Source organism: Procambarus clarkii, chromosome 54 (assembly GCF_040958095.1).
Source record: "Procambarus clarkii isolate CNS0578487 chromosome 54, FALCON_Pclarkii_2.0, whole genome shotgun sequence".
Taxonomy (NCBI): domain Eukaryota; kingdom Metazoa; phylum Arthropoda; class Malacostraca; order Decapoda; family Cambaridae; genus Procambarus; species Procambarus clarkii.
The window spans coordinates 30,016,003-30,032,555 of NC_091203.1; the positions used below are offsets into that span (position 1 = coordinate 30,016,003).

General features: G+C 54.9%; 1 protein-coding gene across 1 annotated transcript in view; it reads right to left on the minus strand.

Moving 5' to 3' along the window:
- Nucleotides 1-16,553, minus strand: part of LOC123750703 (E3 ubiquitin-protein ligase TRIM22) — a 169,745-nt gene that overhangs the window by 23,893 nt on the left and 129,299 nt on the right. Inside the window, exon 4 of the mRNA XM_069305223.1 lies at nucleotides 4,556-4,708. Coding sequence (XP_069161324.1) covers nucleotides 4,556-4,708 — 153 coding nt within the window. The remainder of the gene's footprint in view (nucleotides 1-4,555; nucleotides 4,709-16,553) is intronic.

The window sequence follows — 16,553 nt, forward strand, 5'->3', positions numbered from 1 at the left end:
CTGGAATGGCCCCAAGCGCCTCTACATCCTCCGCAAGCCAATCCTATGACAGCCCCAGGAGGGAAAAGAAAACGCAGGACCAAAACGAAAATGCCACAAATGTGCAAGACCACCACCACAAGTGCAGCTGACAGGGAAGGAACTCGCATAAGGAGCCGCCCAGCACCAACATCCCGCAGAAGGGCAGGAGCGAAAAGACTCATTAGGAGGACCAAATCGCTCACAGGAAAACTAGGAGCGCCGAGACAGTGTGAAGAGAAGAGATATTCACAAAAGAACAAAAAGGCCAACACCCAGAAGCTGCTGGGAAGAGGACCCACAAGCCCTAGAAAGGACCGGAGTGAAGCTCAACCGAATGACGACAGACGCACCAGAAAACGGGAAGGAGCAAAACAGTACCGAACCTTCGAGAACAAAAAGAAGCAAACACAAAGGACGAAGGCCCCAAAACCCCGTCGCACCCGAGACCAAAAGTCATGCAGAAACCCCAAGAAGAGGGGGACATGGCGGAAGAAGGCCCATCCCAGAAAAAGGGGCGAAGATCGGAGAAAAGCACCCACCGACAGGACGGAAACAACAGGTACAACGGACAAGGAAACCAAGCCCAGGGAGGGGCCGACACTCACAAAGCACGTGCGGAGAGGGGGAACGGAAAACCCCACACCACAAAACTGCAAGTCCCACACAGAGGGTTAGAAACACCTCGGCGGGGACCAACGGGGCCTGAGGCCTCTCACATGAGCCCCACCCCAGCCCCGGGAACCCACCCTGCAGGCCCCGGGGCCGAGCTGTCCCCTCAAAGCCCCAGCGTCAAGAAAACTCCGGGGCAGCCATGAAAAACACGAAGGAAGGGAGCCCACTAGGCTCTGGAACTTGAACCGAAACCGGAGGATAGGCGAGGGGCGAGATGAAGACCCCAAGCTCATCCCCAGCCACCACAATGAGGCGAGGACAAGACAGTGAAACCAAGGAACATGGAAAAACCAGGCCCTGCACGGCAAGACCGGCAAGGAAGGAGAGCCCCAGAGGGAGCACGGAAGGGCCGAACATAACGCCACAACCAACCCCGGCACGCAGCTGCAGTACCAAAACCGCAGCAAAACGTCACCACACTCCCCGAGGAAGCGACAGAGAAGATAGATAAATCGTACACGAGTGGCACACAAGGGGACATAGGCGGAAACCGAGCACCCAACCGAGCCACAGGGACGGTAGAAGAAACGTGTGCAGTGTAACAGGCAATCAAAGGAACACATTAGGCAGCCCAACATGGGCTGACCCATACACAGCCCCAAGAGCAGAGATGAGAGTGCCCAAGAAGCACAGAATCCGCCCGACAGGCAAACGACAGGGGAGAGGCGGAAACAAAGAGCCAGAACCCAACCTGCAAACAGAAGGAGGCGAACACAAAACCTCCGACACAGGAAAACTTACTACCAAACAGGCACCCCCACCGTTGCACTACGGAACAAGGTGGAGGCGGGGCCCCAAACTCAAGCAAGGTTAGACAAGCATAGGAGAAGGGCAGGAGGAGTACAGGCAGGAACCGCCTCTGACGGGACAAGAGGCCACCTGCAGACACCCGTGAACCGAGGAAGGAATCAGGTGGAGAGAACAAGAGCTGCCCAGTATGGGCTAATAGCCCTGCAGTAGGCACCTCGGGTGATACGGTCCACGCTCTCAAGTACGTATGTACACCCATTCCTACTCCCAAAAAAAAAAACAGCGTCAGGACGGAGAAGACGCCAAAACCGCACCAACTCACCTGCAGAACATAGGCCCTGAAGGGCCATGACGCAAGCGTTCGAGTCCGTATCTGCCGGAGGCGGCCAGTGCGCCCATGCTGGAGAGGAGGGGAACAGCGAAGGAGGCACCCACCCTAGAACACAGGGAAAAACCTCATGAATTCCACACAGCGGCACCCCAGAACACCCCCAAAGCAACGGAGCACGGATGGGAATAAGAAAAGAACGAGAGGCGAAGCCCCCCGAGAGAATTGGAGCAGAACACGTGTGCACACTGCCCGGAACCAAAACAAACTCCCACGGCGCATGCGCAGGACGCGAAAGAAAGTAGCCCAACCAGGCGCGAAGTAGCCCAACCAGGCGAGAAGTAACCCAACCAGGCGCGAAGTAGCCCAACCAGGCGAGATGTAGCCCAACCAGGCGAGTAGTAGCCCAACCAGGCGCGAAGTAGCCCAACCGGCTACAAGGAGCCCAAACGGTCAAAAAGGAGCCCAAACGGTCAAAAAGGAGCCCAAACGGCCACAAAGGAGCCCAAACGGCCACAAAGGAGCCCAAACGGCCACAAAGGAGCCCAAACGGCCACAAAGGAGCCCAAACGGCCACAAAGGAGCCCAAACGGCCACAAAGGAGCCCAAACGGCTACAAGGAGCCCAAACGGCTACAAGGAGCCCAAACGGCTACAAGGAGCCCAAACGGCTACAAGGAGCCCAAACTGCTACAAGGAGCCCAAACGGCTACAAGGAGCCCAACCTGTCCAGAACAGAAGGAACCAGGATGGAGGCAAACTCCGGGACACGCAGGAGGTAAGCCGCAAAGGCCAACCGCACCGCAGGCGAAGAGATGTGGTTAGCCGAAAACCTTCTGAAGACGGAACCGAAGAAACCACAGGGACACGGAACCAAACCCGGGGAGGAGCAGAACCCAAGCCCAAATCGTACGCAGAGGGGGGAAAGAAAACCCCACTCCTCGTAACAGTAAGCCCCGCTCAGAAGGACGGAAATCCAGGCGGGGCACAATGGAGCCCAAGGCCCCCAAGGCCGCTCCTCCCCAACCCCAGGAGCCTCTGCACCAGGCCCCGGGGCCGAGTCGACCTCCAAAGCCCCGGCCTCATAAGAAAAAGCCGGGGCAGCCGAGAGAGCTGGAGCAGAAGGGGGCCCACTGGTCAAAGCCCCGGAGCATCGGCCGGAGGAACAGACTCGAATGCCTCCGCAGCTACCCCGGACGGGGCAACCCCCGAAACTGCCCAAGTCTCAGAACCTCTAACCCCGCCCCGACCCCGAAGCCTGCAGATGCGTAGGGGCCGGAAGCAGGAGGAGGAAATACAAGGGGGGCGTGGAAGGAACCAACGCCGAAGCGACCAAAATCACCCAAGTCTGGGTCCCTACACAAGCGGGGCAGCATCGGGGCGTCCGGGGAAGCGACAAACCAGAGCGCATTGCAACATCCTACCCTGCAACGTGCGAGCTGCCTGCACCCACGGGAATACATCAGCAAACTGGGTGAATGGAGTCACGAACAAGCAACAAAGCTCGCAGGACTCAAGGGTCGAATGTGTCACCGACCCAACAGGCAGCATGACGGAGGCAAAAACAAGGAGAGTCACCCTGAGACAAAGGGACAGAGCAACCCTCAACTCGCACAAAGCGAGAGGGGATGCAAGGGTCTCCACTATCGGACTCGAGAGTCCCCGGGGGGTTTCCCAGGGCCCCTAGACTGGGTCTGTTAAGGGTTATCCCAGGCAGGGTACTGCTAACCGGCGCCCCAAACTACCAAGCAAACTGCTAAAGCTGAACCCACGGGACGTGGCCACTTGCGAGGGCAAAGCAGGGGGTGCCTCCACACAAACGCACCTAATATAAGGGGGGGGGGAACACAAGGAAGACCCCCCTACCAGGCAAAAACAAAAATAAAAGAAGAAACTACACAAGTGGACAACGTACCCAGAGGGAACAGAGCCGGCCGCTGTCATAGGTGAAAACTAGCTATGCAGTACCCTGCGCCCCACCAGTGCAATAACTACCACTTACCCCAAGGTAAACAAGGGAGTGAAACCCCCAAACACTCGGGGAGGCCAAACACCAAGCAGCAAAAAGCCAACAGAGGTAAACCCAAGGTGACTTGTGGAAGGCAACCCCAAGCCCCAAGGGCGGTACTTACAGGGCACTCAGGGAAGGTGACCCTAAGCACAAGCAGCCTGAGTACCTGAGAATACTACTCCCAGCTCACACGACCACCGTAAGAGCAGTACTGCAAACAAGTCACAGTACTGAGACAAGACTGGAGCTGGAGCCACACGACCGTGCATGATCCCCTCAGCCGAGGAAATGAGGCGGGGATCGCCATCGCGTGGGTCTGGGGCTCCCCCTTCCCCCTCCCGGGGAGGGGGGAGCTGCGCAGACATGCGGCGCGGCTCGCGTGACGTCATGCTTGTTAGTTCGTTTTCCTTGTTACTCTTGTGTTTCCATGCTTGTTACTCTTGTGTTTGTTTATAACTGCACATTGGCTCTATATCCCTGTTTTAAAAGTAACATATCTATAAGTAAGGAAGTAAAGAACAGGTTTCGTGAGTTCGTACTCTAGGGTACGACTCTCAAGCTCCATGCCCTTACATGATGGGACAGTGCCCTACTATGAGGAACAAGACCTCTCATCCACAGGAGATGGAACATGCTTAGTCTGTTTCTATATCATCTGACTAGAAGTGGGACCTCAAAAAACACTCGCCTGACATCAGTGTAATCAGAAAATAATACAATGGCAAGAGGTCAAAGAAAACATTGTATATATTTATACCAACATGGCATACTTACAGACACTGAGGTAACTTGCTTCATTTTCTCTATAATGGTGGTGGATGAATCTTCTCCATGCACAACAGGGCTTTTCAAGTCACTCTGGCAAACTGTGGAACTTGATTCTTCTTCATTAAAGAACTCAAGAGTTTTCCTTAGGATCTCATTGACCTGTTGGGACAAATTTAAGTGCATTCAAGTATATGTAAATACCTAGGTAATTACTTAAGTGTATTTACAGGATAAGAGCTACGCTTGTGATATCCCATCTTCCTAGTACTCTTTGTCATGTGATGCTTTGATGGGTAGGTACCGACTAGTATCCACCACCATCTCACTTATTCCAACTGTCTACCACTCTATTTGCAAAGGAGAACTTTCTAATGTTTTTTTTCTGGGGGTAGACTCTTGGGGCTCTCTAAAGTTACTATAACTGATAGTGTATCAAATTACTAGGTCACATCAGCCACAATGTTCTACAGGCCTACCAGGGACCAGCACCACAACCTGCCCCCCTCCTCACAGATGCACAAGAAGCAGTGACATTTATTTGTTTATTTATTTATTTATGCCACCACCAGGAAAGACACCTAGAAAGTCAGCTGTCAGAGATTGCATCTCTGAGCTAGCTTACACATAGTAGATAGGAGAAAATCGATATTTTGGCCTTGGTAGATTTCAGAGATGTGCACGGATGTGCACAAAAACCTATCTACCTTGTTATCGGAGATAAAGGGTCAAAATTAGGTGTCTTTAGAAAGCAGATGCTTTCAGCTATCCAAAGAACTAACCCCTCGTTGCTGTAGTAGTTCGGGATAAATAGTTACAGGTTTTGCCAGAGTTCTGGTGTTAAGTCGCTTAGCAACAAGGAGAGAGAAGGGAGAGGGCCACCAGCCTGGCACTTAAGCCAACGGTCACTGTAATGTCACATCACCAGCAGGTTTGCTGTCAACGGACGAGGCATGTGCATCTACAGCAATGCTCGTACCTGATTAGTCCGGCCTGAACAACAAGGGGACCCGCGGCACCGGCCTCCCACCAAAACGCCAGTATTCTGTCCTGAAGCACTGTCCTAGGTGGACGTGGTATTGTCCTGTTCTGGCCAGAACAGGGTAATTTGCCTGTCTACATCATAGTTCAGCCAGCTGAAAGGGCTCTACTCCACTCCAACATTATCATCGCAGAATCCGGTAATCGCAGAGCGCTGCTGGAAGTCACACAAGCGATAGGAGAGCAACCTGTCCAAAGACCAGAACAGCTCAGGTGGCACATAAGCAGACCGGAGCTGAAACAAATCACAAGGCAGCTAGTGAAACAGCACGGCAGTAACATCTATACCGAAAGCAAGCTGAAGCAGCTCAGCCAGCATCGTATGGTACAAGGCGACAGTATTCGGCATAAGATGACTGTCCTGGAACAACCACGAGAGAAAGGAAAACAACACTTGAACCGAAAGTGAAGTACAATGACGAATAGTCAAACCGAAAGCGAAGTACAACGACGAATAGTCAAAATGAAACGAAAGGACCGCCAGGAAACTTCACACTGCCGCCGAGATGAAGCCCGCAGGTGGGACACTATCACGAAGCCACCTGATCAACACACAAATGGTGATAAACTTGAGTAAAAACTACCAAACGCGAAGACTCGAGGAGAAGAGCGAACCAGTCTCATAACTGACCGAGCTGATCTTCTGAAAGAGGCGGAGCCATGGAAAAACCTCTGGGTTCAGACACCGGGCAAGCAGCGCCTGAAAACATTGCTGGGCCAGCCACCATGAAGCCAAGAGAACAACTCGCCCCTGGTAAGTCTTCAAGCGAGCCAGGACCTGGAGTAACAGCTGAACCGGAGAAAAGAGGTACAGGCATCCTCACCTCTACCAGTCCTGCCGAAAGGCGTCAATCCCGACAGCCTCGAAGTCGGGGAAGGGCGCCATGTATACCGGAAGACGCCTCAACCACGCAGATGCGAAGAGGTCCACCTCCAGGCGCCCGAATGTGTGGCAGAACCAACTGAATGGATCAGCATTGACAGTCCATTCCGTGGACAGGGGAACGAACCGGGACAGACCATCTGCCAGGACTTTGGACACTTTCCCCCGGTGTGAACCGCCTGGAGAACCAAACCCCAAGAACTTAGCAAACGAATCACCCAAAGCAACGAACCCCAAAGGGCCAAGGACTGCATCGAACCCTCTCGGATCTGGCAATGAACCACCAGGGTGCAGTCCGAATGGAACCGGATCGTTGATCTGCAGACGACCCGAACCCTCCGAAGCGCAAACCACATCGCCGAGAACTCCCGCACTGTGCTGTGGACCCGATGGAAACACGGACCCCACCGCCCCTGGCCAGCCTGGTGAGCACTGGTCACAAAGTTCCAGCCAAGAGACGACGCGTCCGTGAACACATCAAGCAAGGGCTCGGGTAGACGCCAAGGCACTGAACCTCGAAAAACCCGAAGAGGAAGCCGGCGGCGCAGCAACTGATGTAAGGCCCCCTGGGGTCGAACCCAGTGATCTCGAGAGGTGGAAGGGATGTTCCCCACAGGAACCAGAACAGCCAACGAAGCCAAATCTAACCCGGCAGGTAGACCATCATCGCAAAGTTCAGGCTCCCGCACAGACCCTCGAACAACCGCCGGGTGACCTGGGAGCCCCCCAGCAACCAGTGCATGCGAGACTCCGGGAGAAGAAACAAGGAAGTGGTCCAAGAGTCCCACACAAGGCCCAGCCAGGACTGAACCTGGGATGGAACCAGATGGGAATTCCGCCAGTTCACCAGAAACCCGAACCCAGCTAGCTGGGGAAAAGCAAGACGCCCCTGGCAAGCAGACACACAGACCAAATGAGAGCCCAAACCAGCCAGTCATTGAGGTAAGCCAACACCCAAACACCTAACAGACACAGACGGGACCACAACGACCAGTGCGAGACATGTAAACACACGAGGTGCCAGTTTCAACCCGAACGGGATACAACAATAACGGAAACTCTGATGCCCCACAACAAAACCGAGCCAGTCCCTGAACTTCTAACGAACCGGAACGTGCCAATACGCTTCCTTAAGGTACAGGGACACCATCCAAGCACCCGGCTCAAAAAGAAGCCAGACCTGGGACAGAGTGGTCATCCGAAAGGAGGGGCAAAAAACCAGCATTGAATGTAATGAAACGCCATTTTCTGGGTGAGTCCCGGAGGCTCCCCGGAGCTATCCATGGCTGATATGGATACCCCAACTATTTTGCATCAGTCAATGTGGGTGGAGTTCTAGGCCTACCGGGGACCACAAGCCAGAACCTGGCCCCCTCAGAGAGGCACGGGGAGCAATGGCCCATAGAAATGCACATGTGATTTGGAGCATTCTATATCTGCCATCAACCGGGACAGGCACCCAGAAAGGTAAGCGCCACAAAACAAACCCCTATTCTGGTTAAACAACAAAAATCGACAAACGAGTGGACAGAACTCCCCCAGGAAAACGAACTAACAAGCATGACGTCACGCGAGCCGCGCCGCATGTCTGTGCAGCTCCCCCCTCCCCGGGAGGGGGAAGGGGGAGCCCAAGACCCCCGCGCCGGCAATCCCTGCCCCAGTTCTGAGGCTGGATATCAAAACCGTGAAAAACCCGCCGACCGGAGGGCGGGAGGGTGCCGGGGAGACTCCGGGACTCGCCCAGAAAATGGCGTTTCATTACATTCAACGCTGGTTTTCTGGGGGAAACCCCTACGGCTCCCCGGAGCTACCTCACCAAAGACTACCTAAAAATCAAAAGGACATACCCGGGAGGCGGTCGGAGAATCACTCCACAACACGAAGTCGAGACAACAACCCAAGGTATAACATTCGCCAGAAAAAAGGGAGAACGGCCGCAGACGAAGAAAACCTATGATCACGACAATAGGAGCCAAAAACCACTGCGCCTGAAAAGAGCAAAAAGCTCTGCCACACGGCCCCAGAGGCGAATGCCAACACAAAAAGAAAACCGAGGCAAAGCAAACCTGACCCCAAGGAGCCACAACCACCAAGGAGAAGAAAAACAGGAGAGCACCCTGTCCAAAGACCAGGACAACACAGTGCATAAGCAGGCTGGAGGTGTAACAACGCACGATACAACCTGCGAAACGGCGCAGAAGGAATATCGATACCGAAAGCTAGCAGCAGAAACCAAGGTGCCAGACCCTGGAATGGCCCCAAGCACCTCTACATCCTCCGCAAGCCAATCCTATGACAGCCCCAGGAGGGAAAAGAAAATGCCACAAGTGTGCAAGACCACCACCACAAGTGCAGCTGACAGGGAAGGAGCTCGCATAAGGAGCCGCCCCGCACCAACATCCCGCAGAAGAGCATGAGCGAAAAGACTCATGAGGAGGAGCAAAATCGCTTCCAGGAAAACTAGGAGCACCGAGACAGTGTGAAGAGAAGAGATATTCACAAAAGAACAAAAAGGCCAACACCCAGAAGCTGCTGGGAAGAGGACCCACAAGCCCTAGAAAGGACCGGAGGGAAGCTCAACCGAATGACGACAGACGCACCAGAAAACGGGAAGGAGCAAAACAGTCCCGAACCTTCGAGAACAAAAAGAAGCAAACACAAAGGACGAAGGCCCCAAAACCCCGTCGCACCCGAGACCAAAAGTCATGCAGAAACCCCAAGAAGAGGGGGACATGACGGAGAAGGCCCGTCCCGGAAAAAGGGGCGAAGATCGTAGAAAAGCACCCACCGACAGGACGGAAACAACGGGTACAATGGACAAGGAAACCAAGCCCAGGGAGGGGCCGACGCCCACAAAGCACGTGCGGAGAGGGGGAACGGAAAACCCCACACCACAAAACTGCAAGTCCCACACAGAGGGTTAGAAACACCCCGGCGGGGACCAACGGGGCCTGAGGTCTCTCACGTGAGCCCCACCCCAGCCCCGGGAACCCACCCTGCAGGCCCCGGGGCCTAGCTGTCCCCTCAAAGCCCCAGCGTCAAGAAAACCCCGGGGCAGCCATGAAAAACACGAAGGAAGGGAGCCCACTAGGCTCTGGAACTTGAACCGAAACCGGAGGATAGGCGAGGGGCGATATGAAGACCCCAAGCTCATCCCCAGCCAGCACAATGAGGCGAGGACAAGTCAGTGAAACCAAGGAACATGGAAAAACCAGGCCCTGCACGGCAAGACCGGCAAGGAAGGAGAGCCCCAGAGGGAGCACGGAAGGACCGAACATAACGCCACAACCAACCCCGACACGCAGCTGCAGTACCAAAACCGCAGCAAAACGTCACCACACTCCCCGAGGAAGCGACAGAGAAGATAGATAAATCGGACACGAGTGGCACACAAGGGGACATAGGCGGAAACCGAGCACCCAACTGAGCCACAGGGACGGTAGAAGAAACGTGTGCAGTGTAAGAAGCAATCAAAGGAACACATTAGGCAGCCCAACATGGGCTGACCCCATACACAGCCCCAAGAGCAGAGATGAGAGTGCCCAAGAAGCACAGAATCCGCCCGACAGGCAAACGACAGGGGAGAGGCGGAAACAAAGAGCCAGAACCTAACCTGCAAACACAAGGAGGCAAACACAAAACCTCCGACACAGGAAAACTTACTACCAAACAGGCACCCCCACCGTTGTACCGTTGCACAGGCAGGAACCGCCTCTGAAGGGACAAGATGCCACCTGCAGACACCCGTGAACCGAGGAAGGAATCAGGTGGAGAGAACAAGAGCTGCCCAGTATGGGCTAATAACCCTGCAGTAGGCACCTCGGGTGATACGGTCCACGTTCTCAAGTACGTATGTACACCCATTCCTACTCCCAAAAAAAAACAGCGTCAGGGAGGAGGAGACGCCAAAACCGCACCAACTCACCTGCAGAACATAGGCCCTGAAGGGCCATGACGCAAGCGTTCGAGTCCGTATCCGCCGGAGGCGGCCAGTGCGCCCATGCTGGAGAGGGGAGCAGTGAAGGAGGCTCCCCACCCTAGAACGCAGGGAAAAACCTCATGAATTCCACACAGCGGCACCCCAGAACACCCCCAAAGCAACGGGGCACAGATGGGAATAAGAAAAGAACGAGAGGCGAAGCCCCCCTGAGAGAATTGGAGCAGAACACGTGTGCACACCGCCCGGAACCAAAACAAACTCCCACGGCGCATGCGCAGGACGCGAAAGAAAGTAGCCCAACCAGGCGAGAAGTAGCCCAACCAGGCGAGAAGTAGCCCAATAAAACGAGAAGTAGCCCAATAAAGCGAGAAGTAGCCCAACCCAAACGGCCACAAAGGAGCCCAAACGGCTACAAAGGAGCCCAAACGGCTACAAAGGAGCCCAAACGGCTACAAAGGAGCCCAAACGGCGACAAGGAGCCCAAACGGCTACAAGGAGCCCAAACGGCTACAAGGAGCCCAAACGGCTACAAGGAGCCCAACCTGTCCAGAACAGAAGGAACCAGTATGGAGGCAAACTCCGGGACACGCAGGAGGAAGCCGCAAAGGCCAACCGCACCGCAGGCGAAGAGATGCGGTTAGCCGAAAACCTTCTGAAGACGGAACCGAAGAAACCACAGGGACATGGAACCGAACCCGGGGAGGAGCAGAACCCAAGCCCAAATCGTACGCGGAGAGGGGAAAGAAAACCCCACTCCTCGTAACAGTAAGCCCCGCTCAGAAGGACGGAAATCCAGACGGGGCGCAATGGGGCCCAAGGCCCCCAAGGCCCCCAAGGCCGCTCCTTCCCAACCCCAGGAGCCTCTGCACCAGGCCCCGGGGCCGAGTCGACCTCCAAAGCCCGGCCTCACAAAAAAAAGCCAGGGCAGCCGAGAGAGCTGAAAGAGAAGGGGGCCCACTGGTCAAAACCCCGGAGCATCGGCCGGAGGAACAGACTCGAATGCCTCCGCAGCTACCCCGGACGGGGCAACCCTCGAAACTGCCCAAGTCTCAGAACCTCTAACCCCGCCCCGACCCCGAAGCCTGCAGATGCGTAGGGGCCGGAAGCAGGAAGGGGAAAAACAAGGGGGGCGTGGAAGGAACCAAGGCCGAAGCGACCAAAACCACCCAAGTCTGGGTCCCTACACAAGCGGGGCAGCATCGGGGCGTCCGGGGAAGCGACAAACCAGAGCGCGTTGCAACATCCTACCTTGCAACGTGCGAGCTGCCTGCACCCACGGGAATACATCAGCAAACTGGGTGAATGGAGTCACGAACAAGCAACAAAGCTCGCAGGACTCAAGGGTCGAATGTGTCACCGACCCAACAGGCAGCATGACGGAGGCAAAAACAAGGAGAGTCACCCTGAGACAAAGGGACAGAGCAACCCTCAACTCGCACAAAGCGAGAGGAGACACAAGGGTCTCCACTATCGGACCCGAGAGTCCCAGGGGGATTTCCCAGGGCCCCTAGACTGGGTCTGCTAAGGGTTATCCCAGGCAGGGTACTGCTAACCACCGCCCCAAACTACCAAGCAAACTGCTAAAGCTGAACCCACGGGACGTGTCCACTTGCGAGGGCAAAGCAGGGGGTGCCTCCACACAAACGCACCTAATATAAGGGGGGGGGGGAACACAAGGAAGACCCCCCTACCAGGCAAAAACAAAAATAAAAGAAAAACTACACAAGTGGACAACGTACCCAGAGGGAACAGAGCCGGCCGCTGTCATAGGTGAAAACTAGCTACGCAGTACCCTGCGCCCCACCAGTGCGATAACTACCACTTACCCCAAGGTAAACAAGGGAGTGAAACCCCCAAACACTCGGGGAGGCCAAACGCCAAGCAGCAAAAAGCCAACAGAGGTAGACCCAAGGTGACTTGTGGAAGGCAACCCCAAGCCCCAAGGGCGGTACTTACAGGGCACTCAGGGAAGGTGACCCTAAGCACATGCAGCCCGAGTACCTGAGAATACTACTCCCAGCTCACACGACCACCGTAAGAGCAGTACTGCAAACAAGTCACAGCACTGAGACAAGACTGGAGCTGGAGCCACACGACCGTGCATGATCCCCTCAGCCGAGGAACTGAGGCGGGGATCGCCGGCGCGGGGGTCTGGGGCTCCCCCTTCCCCCTCCCGGGGAGGGGGGAGCTGCGCAGACATGCGGCGCGGCTCGCGTGACGTCATGCTTGTTAGTTCGTTTTCCTGGGGGAGTTCTGTCCACTCGTTTGTCGATTTTTGTTGTTTAACCAGAATAGGGGTTTGTTTTGTGGCGCTTACCTTTCTGGGTGCCTGTCCCGGTCGATGGCAGATATAGAATGTGCATTTCTATGGGCCATTGCTCCCCGTGCCTCTCTGAGGGGGCCAGGTTCTGGCTCGTGGTCCCCGGTAGGCCCAGAATTCCACCCACATCGACTGATGCAAAATAGTTAGGGTATCCATATCAGCCATGGATAGCTCCGGGGAGCCGTAGGGGCTCCCCCCAGAAAACCCAGGGGTTCAGATGGGACAATTCCAGAAAGAACCGCAGTTCCACTCAGTCTCATTTCAGAACTGGAAACAGGAGGGAAACCCAACTGAGGGACATTGTCGTTTTGACCGCGCCCAAGCGCACCCCACTTGAAGATGACTTGACAGAGCGCAGAAGAAGAGGTCTGCCCTGCCAGCCCCAAACCCCTTCCCCCCGAAGGAGGAGGAGTCACCCAACACCAATGCAGGCCGCGAGAAACGACCCAAAAAGCCCCTGAATCATGGGACCAGGCATGAGCGAACAAAGCAAGCCTCCCCATCATCGCCCCGTCTATGGTGCAAACCACGAAAGGGCTGATCCCACTTACGAGAACCTGACCTGCGCACAGAGCAAGCACTGCTCCAACAGGACCCAGCCGGGACCGAAAGCTGCACCGACTCCAAAACTGGCACCTGTGGCCCACCTCGACGGGCGGAACCGTGGGCCCTGGCACGATCCCTACGGAAGGAACCCACCCTGAATCCCCAGAGAACCATAAGATCAGACATTGGGCAGCGGTTGGAAGAAGCCGCCTTCATATATTGTTCAACCACAGAAGCAGCAAACAGCAAAAGACAAAAGGGCGAAGACAATCTAAGAGCCAGGGCCCAAGCAGATTCAAAGGAGGAATCGAGTACCACCTGCCGACACGCGAGGCGTGCAGCAAAAAAACAATAGCACATCCCGCAGGATCGGCACAAACAACTTTAAAAGGGCAGACAACGCACGAGTAGTTGAGGCCAAGGTGCTAGACCCAGGAGTGGCCCCAAGCGCCTCTACATCCTCCATAAGCCAATCTGAAGACAGCTCAAGGAGGGAAAAGAAGATCAGGAACAAAGCCAACGAGCCCCGTGCATGCAAGTCCTAAGACACAAGTCCTACCGACAAGGAGAGAACCTGCATGTGAAGCTGAACGGCGCCAACATCCCGCAGAAGAGCCAGAGTGAAAAGGCACTCAGTAAGATGCGCCAAGTCGCCCCCAGGTAAACCTGGACCACAATCAATGCCTCATGCCACTCCAGCGTGCGGGTACGACAGAAGGCATCCCACGCACCCAGCGGAAATAAAAGGGCAGTCCACTAGCCAGGACGACTTCAGATCCTCATAACAAACCCAGTATGGAGACGAAGACCCAAACCTGAAGGAAGACAGATTCCTTATAGAGGCATAATTCGGGTCGCGCAGGAGGTAAGCTGCAATGGCCGTCTGCACCTCAGGCGGAGATATGCGGGAAGCTGAAAGCCTCCGGAAAGACAGAACCGAAGGACCCGTAGAGAGAAAAACGAACCCAGGGAGGAGCTGAACCCAAAACCAAGTCGTACGCAGAGGGGGGAAAAGGAAACCCCCACTCCTTGTAACAGCATGCCATGCTCGGAGGATCAGGTGGAGTCCAACGGGGCCCAAGGCCCCAAAGTCTGCTCCTCCCCAACCCCAGGAACCTTCACATCAGGTCCAGGGGCCAAGTCGTCATCCAAAGCCTCGGCCTCACAAGAAAAAACCAGGGCAGCCGGAATAGCAGGAAGAGGATGTGGCCACTGGTCAAACCCCGGAGGTACGACAGGAGGAACCGACTCAAATGCCTCCGCAGCCACTCCGGAAGGGGCAACCCCCAAAACTACCCGAGTCTCAGAAACCTCTAAACCCTGCCCCGACCCAGAAGCCCTCAGATGCTTAGAAGTTAGGAGCCGGAAGCAGGGGGGAGGAGGGACCGAATGAATCACAGAAGGGGAAGAACGAGGGGGCATGGACGGAACCAAGGCCAAAGCAACCAACACCCCCAAGTCCGGGTCCCTATAAACAAAACAGGCCAGCCTCGGGGCACCCGTGGAAACAACCAACCTTGCACGTTGCAGCAACCTAAACCTATCCTGCAATGAGTGAGCTGCCTGCACCCGAATAATATCATCATCAGATTGGGTGAACTGAATCACATACAAGCAACAAACCTCAGAGGACTCTGGGTCGAATGTGTTACCGACCCAACAGGCAGAATGACGGAGGCAAAAACAATGAGCGTCTCTCTGAGACAAGGGGGACATAGCAACCCTCAAACTTGCAAAAAGCGAGAGGAGACTCAGGGGTCACAACCATAGGACCTGAGTGCCCCGTGGGGTTTTCCAAGGCCCCTAGACTGGGTCTGCTAAGGGTATTCCAGGCAGGGTACTGCTAACCAGCGCCCAAGCTACCAACCAACACTGCTAAAGCTGAACCCATGGGACGTGTCCACTCATGAGGGCAAAGCAGGGGCAAACACAAACAACTCTAATATAAAGGGGAAGGGACACCAAGGCAGAACCCCTCCCTCCCTACCAGGCAAAACCGGGGACCAGGTCCCCGGTGCGAAGCACGCAGGTGGGACACCATCAACGAAGCCATCTGAACACCAACAGATGGTGAGAGACTCGAGGGAGAACTGAACCATTCCCACCATGGACCGACCGAGCATGGGAAGAGGGGGGAGCCGCAGGGAAAACCTCGGGTGCTAACACTGAGCAAGCTAAGCCAGAAACCCAAGCCGGCAAGGAACAAGATGGAACGTCTGCCATACAAAAAACTTCCCAATGCTAGCGACCTCGTCAGGTGATCGGAAACACTGTGGTTCCGACGCGAGACTCATGAGAAGTGACACCGCGAGATCAGGAACAAGCCAACTGGCAGGGTAAGTCAGAAAACCAAGAACCCAAACCCAGCAAGCTGGGAAAGAACCAACCCGGGTGAGCAGACACGCCCCATCCGGGAAGAACATCCCTGGACCCCAGAAGGACCAACAAGTCCGACAATGGATTACAACTAGAAGTCGCAAACAGCAAGGACAAAATTGCAACAAAAAGCCAAGGCCCAGGCCGAGGCTAACGCGGAAGCAAGCACCGCAAGCCGAAATGCAAAGCGAAAATCAGGGACGCCGCATCTCGCAGGAACGGTGAACGCAGCCCAAGAAGGGCAGAACGAAGCACACGAGGCCGAGGAAGGTATGAGGAGAACTAACCGGGACATGAAGAGCACGAAAACAAAAATGCACCGCCCGAAAGTGAAAAAAAATGGCCGCAGCCAGGGCCTGAAACCTAGCACCTCCCAGCCTAACGAAAAAGTGCAGGGGCAGGAAAGGAGGGAACGGAAGCAACATCCACCAGCATACAGGGCAATCAAGAAGCTGGAAGTGCACAACAAGGAGAAGATGAAAACACAGGACCATAACCGAACACGGGCGGTGAAAAAGCAGGGAACTGAACATGGACAAAGTCCAACCTAGCATGAACATTAGTAGAGCCAAAAAGCACATACGAAAAACAACAATGTGTAGTAGAAAATTTGGATAAACGGAAAACTGCAAGAAAAAGACCAGAAAGACAGTCCACGCACCCACAGCTAGGGACAAGAGTATAGACACAATATGAAGAACCAAGAAGACAGGCAGCAATCAGGAATGAAATGGACAAAACCTACAACACACAGAGAATCCAATGAATATTGAAGGGCTCAGCCAGGCACTGCACGATGGTCAAGGAATGAGTGTCATGAGGCAAGAAAAGACCCAGGCACAGAAAGACTAAAGAAAGATCTCGAAATATGGGACCGTGCCCCACCGTATAACGAATA